Genomic DNA, 17,050 nt, shown 5'->3' on the forward strand with positions numbered 1-17,050 from the left:
TTAATAAAGAATAATTTTTTTCAGACAAGCACAGGCTCAGAAGGTTTAGTTCAAATGTGCACATTTCTTAGGAAGTTACTAGAAGTCTTTAACAGCAAAATGACAGAGTCAACCAAGAAAGGTCACATGAAAGCCAGACAACAACAGATCCAACCCAGGAGGATAATGAAGGAAAGTGCCAGGACATCAACTGAGACCAGATTAGGGCAGGAAGAAGGAGGGTTTCAGGGAACAATCCTAGGAAAAGCAGGGAATCCAAAGAATTTTATATTACTCCCAAGAATTTGGAGCTCAGTAAGGTGATAAAGGCAGAAAATTAAAGAGGGGAAAGCCATTCCAAAACCTTATGAAAAAGCAAGATATACAAGAAAGAAAATAGAATCAAAGTATATCACTTTATACTGCTTGGTTTTACATGGAATAATATTTACATAATCATAATATAAATGCTTTATTTTCTACTCTTAGAATCAACTAGTAGATGAAGCACAGATTATTTTTACACAATTATTTTTACAACACAGAACACAATTATTTGCAACTGTGAAAACATAAAGGTTTGTGGTAAAACTGCAAGTAACAGTAGGGAGCCTAAAGACATTGCCCATTGTCTGTTGTTGATAAAATAAATAAAAAGGGTAAACTTCATTTAAGATTAGAAAAGTAACCAACAGAAAAATGAAAAGTAGTAATAAAAGTGCCCCAAACAAAATGAAGATGGGGCAGTGCAAGTAAACCTTCATTTGTGAGAGCAAGATAATGTAATAATAAGAATAGATATTATCTAAAGTTAGTAAATTAAGAAAGGATATCAAAAGTATATTTAGAGATATCAAAATAACATGAGAACTAAAAACAGAATTAGGAGAAAGAAGTGGTTCCTTTTGACTGAGACTGTTTATTCTAAGTTCTTCCATACCATTGGATATTTTTATTCATGTGCATCCATTACTTTGATGAAAATTGTAGAAATTAAAGTTACTTGATGAAGGAACACTTTTGTATGGTTCGATATCCCAAAGCTATATAAAGGATAATAAAGTCTCCACACCCCCTACTTCCTCATTCCCACTTCCTCTCTCCTATGGTGTTTCCTTTCATACGTTCTATGTATCTATAAGCAAGTATACTGGTATATTCATGTATATATTTCCCTCCATATTCTTACACAAATGGTAGCATACTATATATAATATTCTTGTACCTCACCTTTTTTATTTAACAAATGTATCTTGGAGCTATTTCTGTATTACTATCAAGCTTCCTCACATTTTTTAATGACTACACATTAATCCATTATTTGGATGCATACTTTACTTAATCACTCTCTACTGACAGACATCCGTTTTTTTCCAGTTCACTACTATTTCAAGCAATGCTATAATGCTATTAAAATAAATTAACAATTATTATAAAAAAATTAAGATAGTCTTTGCTTCTGTTTCCCAACTAGATAATGAACTTTGCTTTCATCTTTTCATCCTCACTGCCTACCATACTGCTTAGCATAGAGTATATATTACGATTTTCTAATTTAAGTTGAATTGACTTTAAATGAGAAAACTAACCTCATTTAACATTTGAATGTGATAATATAATTCTAAAATCAAGTTTATGGAACAGCAAAAACAGTGTGTCTATACAAATCTATAGTATTCCGCATCCTCAGTCTTTGTTTTATAATTCACCGGTAAGAAGAAAAAGCAGCACTGCAACTCTGTTCAGAATAATTGCAAGAAAGGAAATGCAGGACTGGGCTGTGATGATGTAATTGCAATGAAAAGACTGTTTATATGATCCCAGCTCTCTAGGTCCCCAATATCCAAGATATTAAAAAGATTCTAACTCCTTACAGAGATGTTAATGGATATAAGTAGACTACAGAATTCTCAGTGTCTTACCGGTGAGAGAAATAAAATGAAACAAAACAATCAAGTTCCAGGACTAGAGATTAACACACCAATACATACCTGCATCTCTGTCATACTTACTCTGAGCTCTTCTGGGCCTGAATGGATTGAAAGCAAGTGTACAGTACCCGGCCAGTCTACAAAAAATAAATAAATAAGAAAAAAGAAAGGTTACACAGAGAAGGATTAATTTTGAAAAATGTATAGCAATTTACTAGACTCTAACCTAAAACTCAAAGGCCACTCTGAAAGTGGAAGTTTGAAAGAGATTACAAACATGGAATATACCATGAATCAGTTTCTGTAAGAAGTATCATGTAACTAACCCAACATGGAATGGCTAAAATCAAGTATCTGCTCACGTGAAAGCAGAGAACTATTCACAAACATGAGGACCAAGAAACTGAGAACCAGAGTATTCAAACTGCTTTGTTGGAAGCTGACAAACTTTTTCAACAACGTTTTATAATAACAACAAATAAATTTATCATTACAAAACCAAAAGCATTTCATATGAAGTATAAAGTTCAAAATACTGAACTTCTGTGTTTGTGGAAAAGTGATTTCTTGAAGAATAATTATTGTTAACACAGATTCTGAGACTCTAACTAATGTACTAAAGATAGAACACACTTGATATTTTTGGCAAAATTCATACCTACAATGTTAAAAAGTAATTTTTTTGTTTGAACTGACACATACCAAATCTCTTGACATGAACATAAAATTCAAAAAGAAGTACTCTAAATACAGAAAGGCAAAACCAGCCATTGATCGAGTTGTTTAACATCTCTGAGCTTCAGTTTGCTCATCCGTAAAATATGCATAATAATCCTCAGAGGCTTGTTGTCAGAGTTAGAGCATACTTAGGTAAAAAACCTAATGAGTGTGTGCCATACAACAGGTGATAAATGGTAGCACCTTTTACTATTATTAGCCATCAAAATATATGCAGAATCTGGCCACTTCTCTTTGCCTCCACTCCTACCGCCCTGGTCAAACTTCCATCATCTCTTTCTCAATTACTCCAATATCCTCCTAACTGCCTTCACATATACTGTGGACTCCATAACCTCCTCCCTCCCCATGCTCCCAACCCCACCTCCTGTCTAATCTATTACTAACACAGTAACCAGAAACATCCCATTAAAATATGAAATCACTCTCTAGCCTAGCAATTTTCAAGCAGTGTGCTGCAAGAATTTTTAAAACATGCAATACCTGACTATTTAGTCAGGGGCACTGACCTCTTTTCCCCTAAATTGTCAAATTAAAAAATTACAACAGCCAACACAACAACAGCTGTCCAGTATGAATGAATCAAAATTATACCTATTCTTTTTCAGATGGGCAAAACAATATTTCTTGGTGTGCTGCAGAATTTTAATAATTAGTTTATGTGCACCATGAGATGAAAAAGGTGGAAAATTGTGGCTCTAGTGGTTTCTCAACTCAAAGTCAAGGCCTTACATACAAGATCTGGCCCTAGTTATCTTTCACACCTCCATGTAGCATGACCAAATGAATTATGGTACATATCAGGACACTTCCAAGAAGTGAATTACCTGAACAGGAGACTGGGATAATGGAGTAAAACTGGGACTAATGGATGAAAACTGGGACATATGGTCACAGTATTCCTCACTCTGCTGCAGCCACACTGGCTTCTTCGATGTCCCCTGAACATGACACACTCACTTCAGAGTCTTTGCATTGACTATTTCCTCTGCCTGAAACACTCTTCCCCCAAGAAATCCACAAGACTTCCTCCCTCATTTTCTTCAGGTCCTAACTCAATGACCTTTCTCACTGAAACCTTCCCTGGCCACCCTATCAAAATTACAAAATGATTCTTTTCTATTCTGTGCGTGTATACACACACACACACACACAATATAGATGTGCACATGTGTGCACACACACAATACCTTCGTATTTTTATCTTCTATGAAACAGGAAAAAATAAGTCCTACAAAGCCTTGATCCATCATCTGGTACATGGCTTGTGTACGAACATCTGTAAATAAAAATAAAAATCTGCTGTCAATAAACTGTGTCGTATGTAATCCTCCCAGGATTCAGATTCTATAGGCAAAAAAGAGATATATTCTCAGGACAATATGATTGTCAAAGCATAAATATTTTACTAGGTTAGAGAAATACTATGGGAGGCCTGCACTTAAGTAAGGAAACTTATTAATAACTGTAGACTGCCTAGCCCAACACTAGTCCTGCTATGAAGTGTAGCATAGAGAGAGAAAAATGGAAAACTTTGATTAGCCCCCCAAACTCGATAACTTTTCCTAGGGGACTCAAAGGAAAAGGAAGGCATTGAAAGGAAACAAAAAGATTTCCTAGGATAAACTTCTTGATGGACAGCTTCTAGGGAAGTGAATACATTAGACTTGATAATAAAGAATGAAGTGTAGAACTATTACAGAGGAAATTCTTAAGAGGAAACAACTGTATAAAAGTGACTGCAATAGAATTAAATTCAACATTCCAAGGAGTAGAAACAAAATTTCACAATATGCTTATGCAATTTTTGCAAAGGAAATCATAAACAGGTACCAAATAACAATATTTGAAAGGATTAACTAAAAGATTAGGAAAGACTACACAGAAGCAAAATATGAAGATCTGAAGTCTTCAGACCATTGTTAATATGAAGGATATAAAAGATCAAGTATCATAACAAAACACTGCAGTGCATGGTGTGGTCCAGTGACTTATGCTCACTTTGACTTATGCTCAAAGTGACATGCATGTCACTTTGGCAGCATGTCCCTAAACATTCTTTTGCACTTACACCTTTTGATCTAGATTGGGACTTCTCCCTGGTGTCTTCTAAGTAAAGAGCGAGACCAAACAGTACCTAGCAATGAATATGAAGGAAATACTGAAAACTGTTGCTGAAAATGAAAAGCACTGTGTGAATGATCTCCGTAGTGCTACATAACCTTGGTAAAAATCTTAATACCTCTAAGCCTATTTCCTCATCAGTTAAATAAGGATATGCATCACCCCTACTCTCACAGGGTTTTGTATTTTAAAAATTGCAAGATTTTTTAGCACAATGCCTAGAACATCAAAGGTACTTTGTAAGCATTCTTTCCATTCAACCTCATTGTTGAAGAATTATTATCTGAATCTGAAAAGGATTACTGTCCACACCATCCCACCCAAATTGCTTTTGGCAAGATCACCAATGATCTACTCTTGGTCCTACAATTTACCTGACTGCCTCCCCCTTGAAATGCCTTCACTTGGCTTCACACTCCTACTCTTCCCATCTATCCTAACTTCCTTGCTAATCTTTCCCAGTCTCTTTTGCTGGATCCTTCCCCTCTTCCCACTCTCGAAATATTGGCATACCATGGACTAAGTCTTCAGTCCTTCTCTCTTCTCTAGCTCTACTCGCTCCCTGGCAGATTTCATCCAGTTCCGTGGCTTCATACCTCATCTCTACGCTAGCCATTCCCAACTCATACCCAATAAACTCTACTCCAAGACTTCTACCCGAAACTCCAGAATTGTATATCAATTATCTACCTGACAATTTGACTTGGATGTCTGAATACAGTGATACACAGAATACTTGTCCATGAACTATTTGTTACCTGTTCACAAGGAGACAAGAGCTTGAGCTGGCATGCAGATTAATGCACTGCTTCCTTTACTGATAAAGTATTAAGGGAAAAAAATGACACTATGTGCTTAGTGTCACAGATGATTTACGTTCAGTATTAAGCTCCTTATCTCATTGATCACAGACAACGCATGAACCAATGCCAGCCTGGGTGAGTATCACTTGCCTAACAAACATTTGAAACTCAACGTGTCCAAAAGCAAACACTTGATTTCCGCCACAAAATCTAATGCCTCCCAAAGCTTCCCCATCTTAATCAGCAGCAACTCCATCCTTTCAGGTGTGCAAGCTAAAAAAACACTTGTGCACATTTTTTATTCCTTTCACTCTCACACCCTATAACCAATTCACCATCCTGTTAGTTTTACCTTCAAGACATAACTAGAATTTGCTCAGTTCTTACTACCACCTCAACTACTACCACGATTCAACAAAGCTACCACCACTTCTATCTGGATCACTGCAACAGCCTGCTATCAACCTACAGTCTGTTCTCAACCCCATATCCAGCAATCCTTCCAAAAGTGAAGGCAGATCATGCCATGCCTCTGCTGAAAACTCTGTAATGGTTCCCAATCACACTTAAGAATAAAAGTTAGAAATCCACAGTGTCCTACAATTGCCTACATATTTCCTGGTGTACCCATTACCACCTTGTCCTCATTTTCTACCATTCTGCCTCTTTGTCACTCAGCTCCAGCCACGCTGGTCTCCTTGCGTTTCCTCATACACTGCAGGCACTCCTCCTCGGTGGCCTTGGCGCACTGGCTATTCCTCTCTGACTGCAACACTCTTCCCCCAGATATGTGCATGGCCAACTCCCTCGCTTCCTTCACATTTTTGCTCAGCTGTTAACCTCTCCATAAGACTTAATCATATTACTTAAAATGTAAACCTCACCCCCCACCCCACAGGCATGTCCTATGCCCCTTACCCTGCTTTACATTATTTTCCTCAGATATCTTAGTTACTTCTAACTGACCTCCTAAATGCCAAATCCGTAAGATATAGTTTATTCTAAATTAGTGCCACCCAAGAGAAAATTCTGCAACTGCATTATCCAGTTTTTCTTTCATCATTAGAACAGATCACTATTTCATCAGCTGAATACCATATGCTGTAGTTCACTTGCATTTAGGGACATTACATGAAAAATATTTGTAAACACTAGAGACACATTTTGAGAGGAGATGTTCACATTTATGAGAAGTACAGGACAGTGAAACAGTCTAAAGGGACAAAAGAGTCACACTTCCTATTTCCTGGTATGAAAGTAGAATAGTATGAACAGTATTTTTTCATTTACTCTTGATTAAAAATTTTCCTAAAACAGAAATCACAGGCCACAAAGTTGACAATAAAGAATTTTAAAAGAATGGGAGACAATATACACAATGCTACAAAAATACAAACCCATGCCCTGGGTGGTGTGGCTCAATGGATTGAGTGCCGGCCTGCAAACCAAAGGGTCACTGGTTCGATTCCCAGTCAGAGCACATGCCTGGGTTGCAGGCCAAGTCCCCAGTAGGAGGCACACAAGAGGCAACCACACACTGATGTTTCTCTCCCTCTCTTTCTCCCTCCTTTCCCCTCTCTCTACAAATAAATAAATAAAATCTTTTTAAGAAATACAAACCCTGAAGCCCTAGCTGGGTAGCTTAGTTTGTTAGAGCATCATCTCAATGTGTCAAGGTTCTGGATTTGATCTCCCATCAGGACACATAGAGAAGCAACCAATAAATGCACAAGTACGTAGAACAATAAATTGATGTTTTGCTCTCTCTCTGCTCTTTCCTCTCAAAAAAAACAATAAATATAAACAATGCAAGCCCTGAGATAGCCATTATATTACAGTAAAATTACACTTTAGCCTTCACTTATTCTATACTTTGTCCTAATAGAGTTTCCACCTAATCCTGTTTGCTAAGAAAGGCATTACAAATGTATTATAATATCAAAAAATTGTTTATAATGAATCTAAGGAGTATTGACTTATAACCTCTAGAACAGAATGCTTGTTTGGGAAAAATAAATTTGTTAAAATGACTGGTTGTACCAAACTGCTTAATTGAAGTTGCAGCCTATATCTGTCTGTCATGGGAGGCTCAACTGACCAACCAACTGTGGTGATAAATTAAGTCACTGCCTCACTGTTTATAGCTGTGCCTATTACCTGACTCTGTATGAAAGAATTTAGCAGGTCTCAAAATTAGGAACAGCCTGAATTATAAGACTAATTTTAAAATAGTGCCAAGTCTCATGAGACTTATGAAACAGCCTGCATTATTTGAATCACCTTCCTTTTACTTTTGCAAACCATGGACAGGTAAAATTCAGGTAAGTTACCTGTGTGAGGATGACATAACTCAACTCTCTTTCCCTATCACCAAACCTATGCTTCCTCCATCTCCTGTTTTCATAAATAGCACTCCCTCCTCAGCCACTACCATGCTCCAACAAAGGTGCCATTACTTCTGTCTTGGATCAAAGCAAGACACTAAAAAATGCCTAGGACCCTGATTCATACAAACCTCAGTTCAGATACTGGTTCTACCACTTAGCTGTCTGGTTTTAGACAATATATTTCAACTCTGAGCCTCACTTAGTTTCTTCCCTTAAGAGTCACACACTCTTCACGATTACTTGGGCAGTGTTTCAAGAAGTACAGAATAGTCTCAATGTCAAATGCTACATAAGACAGACTTAAAATGTTCATTAGATTTTCAACATGGATGTCACAGATGACTTTAGCAAGATCCACTTCAACAATGCGATAGGCTAAAAAGCCAGACTAGAGTGGAGTATGCAGTGTGAGTGAATGGTGAGAAGAAATACAGTATGTACCTGAAGGGGAAGTGGGGCTGGGAAAAGTTTTTTGTTGTGTTTTCTTCACCATGTGAGGTATGAGCATGTTTGAAAGCTCCCCGAGTGTAGAGACCTTATTTCTCCCCTTCACTGCCTTCTCCACAGCACCTTGAAGAGGGCCAGCCACATAGCACACACTCTAACTTATTTGTGGAAGGAACAAATAAATTATGGGTAGAATCCAGCACAGCAGAAAGGGATACAGATGTAAGAGAGAGAAGTATAATGAACAGTGTAAGGTTCTTGAGAACATGGGAGGCAAAAATTGAGAGCAGGAGTGGGTGGGTGGGTATTAGCCAAAAGAAAGGATACACTATTGTAACAAGAGAGAAAAGGAGAATATGAGTACAGTAATAAGTAGGTGGGTGAAGAAAAAAGGAGAAAATTCCTTTCTAATTATTTCTGTTTCCTCTATTAAAGTAGGGTGTTGTCTGCTGAAAGTAAAGGAGGAAGTGAGGAGTTCAGAATTTTCAGAATGAGAAAAAGCCCTGATTTGAGACTAAAATGGCACAAAACTAAATGCCATGCATGATCTGATTGGATCCTGGACTGGAAAGGAAAAACTGCTATAAAGAACAATTGGGATAAATGGCAAAATTTGAATATATTTGGTATATTACAAAGGGAATTATATCGAATTCCTGACTTTAATAACTGCACTGTGCTTATGAACATGAGCATCCTTGTTCTTGAAAAATAAGTTACTTTCAGATAATGTATGTGTTGGGGGGATACAGAGAGAAATAATAAAACAAATTTGGCAAAAGGTTAACGATTGTTGAATCTGGTTCTTCATGTTATTCTTGCAATTTTTCTGCAAGTCTGATTTTCATTGTTTTCTTATTAGGTTTTTTTTTGTAAACACTTTTTTATTGTTGTTCAAGTACAGTTGTTCTTATTAGTTCTTATTTTCTTTATTGCTGACACTATTACAGATGTGCCCTATTTTTCCCTCCTTTGCCCACCTCCACCCAGACCTTGCCCTCCCCTCCCTCTGCCCTCACTGTGTCTGTGTCCATGGCCTATGCATATGTTCTTTGGCTAATCTCTTCATCTTCTTTCATCCAGTCTGCCCCCGCAACCCTCTGACAGCTGTCAGTCTGCTCCAAGTTTTAAAGTTTTAGTGTGTCTCCTTGACCTATATTACCCTTGCCTTTGGAAACCCTAGCCCAAAACAACAACAACAACAACAAAACCCTCACTTTATACTCTTGAAGGAATGAATAGTTTCCTTTCTATTCCTTACATGGAAAACTTTGTATATTTTATTTCTATGGTGGGGAACATAATTTAACATTGTGAGTTTCATTATTTACTGTGCCTTTTATTACAGAATGACCTATCTTCTCTCACCCTTTTGCTAATGATGTAACTGCTGCTTTTATTTTCTCCTTATAGCTTAAGGAGAAAAATAAAGCTTAATATAGCTTTAATATTAAGCTTATAGCTTAATCTAGCCTGCTACTTTTTGATCAAGTTTTTAGGTTTCTAGCTTGTCTTTAATGATATATTATTGTGTTTATTTCTTAATCCTGAGGCTTTCATTTTTATAGGTGTTTACCCTGTTTAAACTGGTGGTACAAATGTTCTATTTCTTCTTTATTGTTGTTACTCTTTGTTTTAACCTTAGTACTGTGTTTTTCTTCACCACAAAATCATAAAGTCCAAATCATAAGTTCCAAGACAGCAGAAATCATGATTGCATTATTCCATAGAGGTATCCAATATTTGTTGAATAATCATTTATGCAATAAGCCTATAAAATGTGTTCAAAACACTGTCTTATTTAACCCACTAGAACTTAACCTAATTCTACTAGTAACCTCATCATAAAAACCATTCAAATGTTTGTTACACACACACAAATACACGTCACTGCCACATCCCTCTCCCTCCCCACCTTATCTTTAATGGAAAAAAATCCCACCCCTTCTCACGTGTCATTCTTTAACATAGCTTGGAATTATTTTCCTATTAAACATACTTACTGTACAGACTTTAAATCAACCTGTTTTTAGTCATCACTCATTTTCCCCACCAAGGCTTGCTACTACAGGGCCCATTTGACTCAATTCTTGAACAGCTGTTTGGAGACGAGTTATATCTTTCTATCTATGAAGCCCCCTAGGCTCTGGAAATCCACAGCAATCTATTCATTGTGAACACCAGCTTAGTTAGGAGATTATTTTTTCTTTAGTTCTACCCATAGTTTTATTACCACAAATATTTTGAGATCTAGCTGAGAGACCTAATATATTCATACTGTTAATTCTTCAAATGTTCTCTGCCCTTCAACTTTAGGTATTTAATTGTACTGTGTGTGTGTGTGTGTGTGTGTGTGTGTGTGTGTGTTTTGTCTTCAAGAGTTTTATCAATAAATGCTTTGGTATCTATCTTTGGTATTGTGATAAGCATAGAATAAAATGCCAATATACATGATTTCATATACTGCTCCTAACAACTCTGAGACCATAACATACTCTCCATTTCTGTCAGAGAGGAAACTATGGCACAGAGGTTAAAAGGTCTTCTCAGCTGGTAAGTGACCAAAACATGGAGCAGACTGACGGCTATAAGAGGGGAGGGGGGTGGAAACTGGATGAAAGATGATGAAGGAAGGGGCCAAAGAACACGTATGCATGACCCATGAACATGGACAACGGTGTGGGGATTACCCAGGGGTCTGGGTGGAGGGGAACAAAGGGGGAAAATCGAGATGACTGTAATAGCATAAACAATAAAATACTAAGAATTGGGATTAAAAAAAACAGTGACTGAAATGAGATTTTAACACAGACCTACTTCCTAACAGAATCCAAAGCTGGTATTCCCAGCGCTCATGGTATGATAACTCTCTGAACTTGCTATTTGCAGTTTAAAATATTAACACTCTTAGAAGTCTCTTGAGCATAGCCTTTATTACAGTTTGTTATTTGTTCCTTTGGCTTATCCCATTAAGAATTATTGTTTCCAGGTAAGATCCCAATGCTCCAGGCTCCAAATCCACTGTGTTGAATTATTTTCATTTGGCCCCTTAATCATTTTATGATTTACAGTTGATTTTTTCAGTTACATTCTCCAGTACCCTGGTTTTCTAACTACTCTCACTGCTGCATCGCAAATGCTTCTCTAGGTTCTTATTTAACGGCTTGGCTCTTCCACCCCTGAGAGGAAAATTCAATCATTCTCTGAACTATCAACACTTTTTGGGTATTAAACTTCAGAGACTGACACTGTTTTTTTCCCTAAGTTCTTAGGGAGATACTTTTCTTACTACAAAATTTTACATCCTTTCAATTCTAACTTATTACCATAGTGACAATAACTGTTCAGAAATATGAGCTCCAATAACTGCTCAGGAACATACACTCCACTTTCATTAGAAGTTGGTACTTACCTCTTTCTGGCTGATGGCACTACCATAGGAGAAATTTGAGCCAAATTTGATTTTAGTGTTGGTGGTGGCAAGAAAGCAATAGCTTTTATTACTGAGTAAAAGTTAGGTACAATCAAACACTGAATTTATTCAGTGATATTAAGGTTTTACAGGAATACATTCATAGCTATAAAACCAACCTTTATTGGGACATTAGTGAGCCAACTAAAGAATTTGAATATGGTCAGTAATTTAAATAAGGTCAATAATTTCAATAAGAGTATTATATCAATATTAATTTCTCAATTTTGATAAGTGTACTATAATTATATAAGAGAGTATCTTTGTGTTTAGGGAATTCACACTGAAAAGTATTTAGGAGTAAAGGAGAGTAGTGTCTACTTTTAGGAGTAAAAGTATTTAGGAGAGTAGTTACTTTCAAATACTTCGAGGAAAACATTGTACTCAGATGCAAATACACATACACACAGGTAATGCATGGATATAGTAGAAAGAATGACACAGCCAATATTGTAAATGTTAGCATTTGGCAAATCTAGGCACAGAGTATTCAAGAATTTTTTGTACTATTTTATCAACTTTCACCCTCACATTATGTCAAAATAAAAGTTAAAGACACCTCTACTCTTGTTATTGCAAGTTCTAGTTTCAAACTTTTTCTTTTCCATTGAAAGAACCATTTTAATTATACATTTTTGTTAATATGGGGTATCTTAGGCATGCCACTACTATGTTACAATGGTCAGGTGTAAGTTTCTGTCAGCAAGAAACAGAGCAAATACATTACCTCCCTTATTCTAAATCAGTATTTAACTGGGGCCATGAACCAGAATTCCTTGAGGAGCTTTTTCGTAATATACCCACCTATGACCTACTCCCAGAGGTTCTAACAGTATGTCCAGGTTGGAAAAAAAATGAATTTAGTACAGTACATTTTACAAAATCTCTCCCAGATGATTCTGAGAAGTATCCCTCCCCACACCAAGAATCACTACTCTAGATACAGAACCACTCATCTATTATTAAAGTTGGACACTGCACTGCTGTGGATTTTTTGGCATTTATATCACAGCAAAGATGAATATAGAATTTGCAATCAACTCAAGCCCCTATAACTAGAAACAGAACATCACCATGGGAAGAGCGCAGACTTAGGAGACAGACCTGGGTTCAGACCTCAGCTCTGCTGCTTAGTTAACTTGTGAGTCTCTATTTAATCCTCAGTCCAAGAGGGAAAGATTTCCAACTCATAGGCTGCCATGAGGATTAGAGAAGAAAACATTCATAAACCAGTAGCATGCAGTTAAGTGTTCAAGAATATTATTTTACTTTCCCCAAGTACAGTTATTTATTTTACTTCAGGAAAGTCAGGTAGAAACAACAACAACAACAAAATAACCATGATTCAGGGAAGGGGTAAAGATAAAAAGAGAGAAAGTAATTTTGTGGCATTATACTGATTAGAGTGGTAAGGAGGCAGGCTGAGAACTCCAACAACTAGGATGGAATGTGTGTAAAACAGAGATTGTGAACATCAGTTTTGTAAATTTCACCCTTCATACAGGAGTGTGTGGGACAGTGACATTCAGCAATCAGCAATCACCAATTTTCAGTTACCTTTTTAAAAAGATTTTATTTTAGAGAGAGGAGAAGGGAGGGAAAAAGAAAGGGAGAGAAATATCTATTGGTTGCCTTTTGCACAAACCCAACAGGGGACCTAGCCCACAACCCAGGAATGTGCCATGACTGGGAATTGAACTGGCAACTTTTGTCTTTAGGGGACAATGCTCAACCAACTGAAGCATGCAGGTCAGGGCAAAGTTACATGTTTTTTAATATCAGCCAATTGTAAGGCTTTAGTTAATCTTGATTTCCTAAACAGTCAAAATAGAGCGCTGAAAATTTATCTCTATTAAAAACAATCAATATGATATCAATCATCACTTTTAAAACATAGCACAATAGACCCTGGTTGGTGTAGCTCAGTGGACTGAATGCAGGCCTACGAACCAAAGTGTCGATGGTTTGATTCCCAGTGAAGGCACATGCCTGGGTGGCAGGCCAGATCCCCAGTAGAGGGAGCTAGAGGCAATCACACATTGATATTTCTCTTCCCCTCTTTCTCCCTCCCTTCCCCTATCTCTAGAAATAAATTAATAAAATCTTTAAAAAAAACATAACAATAAAAATAAGGACACCTGATTAAGGATAATTAGATTTTGGTTTAAAACAACCATAGCCCATGTCATGGAAAAGAAAAGGAAAACTACGTGTATTTCTAAGAACAATAAATATTGCAACCCCATTATACTTACCAACATGTGAAGGCCAAACAGTTATATGAGGATGGGAATGATACCAGCCCACAACTCTCATGGGGCGACCTGTTAGTTCAGCCAATCTGTGTGCCTGTCAAGGAATTTTCTTCAACTGGTGGGAGCAAAATCTGTGATATTAATAATGGCTCATAGAGTATCCTGAGGTTTAAAACAAACCACTTACAATACAAGGTCAATAAAAGAATGAAATAAAGTTGATGCCCAAAATTTCATGGGCTTCCCATTTTTAAAAAAAGAAAAACAAAGGTGTTTCTTTTTTAAAAATGGAATCCAGCCCTGGCTGGTGTAGCTCAGTGGATTGAGCGCGGGCTGCGAACCACACATCGCAGGTTCGATTCCCAGTCAGGGCACATGCCTGGGTTGCAGGCCATGGCCCCCAGCAACCGCGCATTGATGTTTCTCTCTCTCTCTTTCTCCCTCCCTTCCCTCTCTAAAAATAAATAAATAAATAAAATCTTTTTAAAAACCCTTTAAAAATGGAATCCATTTGATTCCCATTATCATATATAGTTACATCCTCTTAATCCAATTTAGCTAACGTTTGATCACTCAAATACTTATTAGTGTGCTATTTGAAGAACTTTTTTAATCCTTGGAAGTCACATTACTACCTTAAGTATTCTTCCACTCTCTTTCTAGCTCTATCCCATTCCAATTTTTGAAAAAGAAATGTAAGATTTAAAAAATTTATTTGATTTCTCTCTGGCAGGCTGCCAATATCAACAATAGCAAGTAGGGTAGTTTCAGAGCCCAAATAAACTTAGTCCAGTCTCCCCGTTTGTCTGGAAATATCCCCCAAAGGAATATTTTCCTCCTTCGTTCTAGAAATAAAATTTTGCCATTAATTCTGAATCTCTAACTTGAGATAAGAAATCAACTCAGACATAAGGTGTCCCCTTCTGTTGCTGCTCACTGAGCCTGCTGCTGCTAATGTGTAACATGCTGGCTCACTTCCCTGCAAATTACATTAAAACACAATAATCTTTTCTTTACAACTAAGTCTGAGAAAGAATACATTTTAAGTATTTTTTTTTTACTTTCAAATGCCAAAAGAAATCACTTAACTGTTCTAAACCCATTTCTTCAGCTGCAGACTGGGGGGAAATCCAGCTCACACAGCAGTGAAAAGTAATTGAGGTAATCCAAACAAGGTGTTTAGCATCATGCCTGGCACTGAGTTAAGTGCTTAACAGCACTCATTGTCATGTTAGCACATTAACATGTGACAATGCATACAGCCATCCCTCTCCCATTTTTGGAATGGACTAGTTTTAGTTTAAAAGTTATAATAGATTATAACTTTATAATGTATAAAGATTATAAAATTATAATTTATAACAGATTATTATAGATTATTAACAGGTTATAATCACAATAATAAATATCTTTTATATCATTATTTTCTGGGAATTTTATTTTGGCAAAGTTTGTTTTTGTTTGTTTAAACACCAATGAATGGGCTTTCTGCTTCTGGCTAAAATGAAATAAAAGGGACTGGACTTACCCTCCTGCCTGAGACAAGCAAACAAACTGTATTACACGAAACAGGAAAGTCAGTAAGTGGGAAACAAACAAGATGAGTGCTTCAGAAAACTTCCAGGCCACAGAGCAGAAAGGGGAATTGAGGTGGAGCTCGCCAGTTCCCTGGGTTTAAGACAGTTCAATAGGTAGAGTGAGCGAGGTAGAGGACCGCAGGGGAAGAGCGTGGCGCAGGGCGAGGACGCTGCCTAACCGCAGAGGGTCCCCTGGAGTATTCCGCAGACCACGGCTCAGCACAAGCATGAGAGGGGAGTACATGAGGCCGGGGGAGAACTACCTGGAGGGATGAAAGGGAACCATGCCGGGAGCTCAGGCTGGACAGGGACTGGTGGCTGTCCCCGCCAGCCAGGATGGTAACCCTCACAATTTGGGAGGCATCGGGCAGGGCGCTCCCAAGGGTTTTGCGTCAGTAGTGTGGGGGGGGGGCGGCGGGGGAGCGGGGGATGACTCCCATTCTGAAAGGGCCCACACAGCAAACCCTCAGAGCCAGACTCTAAAGGGTACAACTATTCTGGGTAACTTAATAGCATTGAAAAGAAAGCTGAGAAATTATGTGTAGTAGTAAGTGCAAAGACATCCAGCACGCAAGAGAAAAAACATGTGTGGCATGTGACCTAAAATTACCAGGCATGTAGAAAAACAAGAAAATCCAATCCTTAGTGAAGAGATGGAAAAGAGATTAGTGGTGGTAAGGGTAGGAATGTGGGAAGGGGTGGAATAAAAAAACCAGTCTTAAAAGATCACAGACTGTATGACTCCATTTACCAAACATTCTTGAAATTACATTATACAGATAAAGAACAGATTAGTGACTTCCAAGGGTTGGGGTAGGGTGACTATACTGGAGGAACATGAGGTAGGTTTTTATGGCGATGGAATAGTTCTACATTGTGACTGCGATGGTTGTTACCTATATCTATACATGTGACAAAATGGTGTAGAACAACATACTGTATCAATGTCAATTCCCAGTTTCATATTACACTATAAATTATGTAAAATGTAACCTTCAGGAGAAGGGCACAAGGTGAAGGGAACAGGGACCTTTCTATACTATCTCTGCAACTTCCAATGAATCTATATAATTATTTCAAAATAAAGAGCTTTAAAAAAGGTACACACCACAAAAACACATGCTACATTTGATTATATAAAAACGCAAAAACAATCTGGACAAAAACTCATACACCCTGAGTAAGATGAGAAAAATCATTATCCTTATCACAAAGGGCTAATCTTCTTAACACACAGAGTGCCTATAAATTAAGAAAAAGATTTCCAAATAAATAGAAAAATGGGCAAAGGAAATAACCAGATACTTCAGAGGAAAATACAAATAACCCTTAAAAAA

General features: G+C 37.3%; 1 protein-coding gene across 1 annotated transcript in view; it reads right to left on the bottom strand.

The window, feature by feature from the left end:
- BRCC3 (BRCA1/BRCA2-containing complex subunit 3) overlaps positions 1–17,050 on the bottom strand; it is a 57,787-nt gene that overhangs the window by 21,866 nt on the left and 18,871 nt on the right. The window contains exons 5-7 of the mRNA XM_045817391.1: positions 14,137–14,224; positions 3,839–3,927; positions 1,992–2,047 (exon numbers count right to left, since the gene is read on the bottom strand). Of these exons, the coding sequence (XP_045673347.1) occupies positions 1,992–2,047; positions 3,839–3,927; positions 14,137–14,224 (233 nt within the window). The remainder of the gene's footprint in view (positions 1–1,991; positions 2,048–3,838; positions 3,928–14,136; positions 14,225–17,050) is intronic.

This window comes from Phyllostomus hastatus, unplaced genomic scaffold, assembly GCF_019186645.2.
Source record: "Phyllostomus hastatus isolate PE091 unplaced genomic scaffold, TTU_PhHast_1.1 phas_scaffold_255, whole genome shotgun sequence".
Classification (NCBI taxonomy): Eukaryota; Metazoa; Chordata; class Mammalia; order Chiroptera; family Phyllostomidae; genus Phyllostomus; species Phyllostomus hastatus.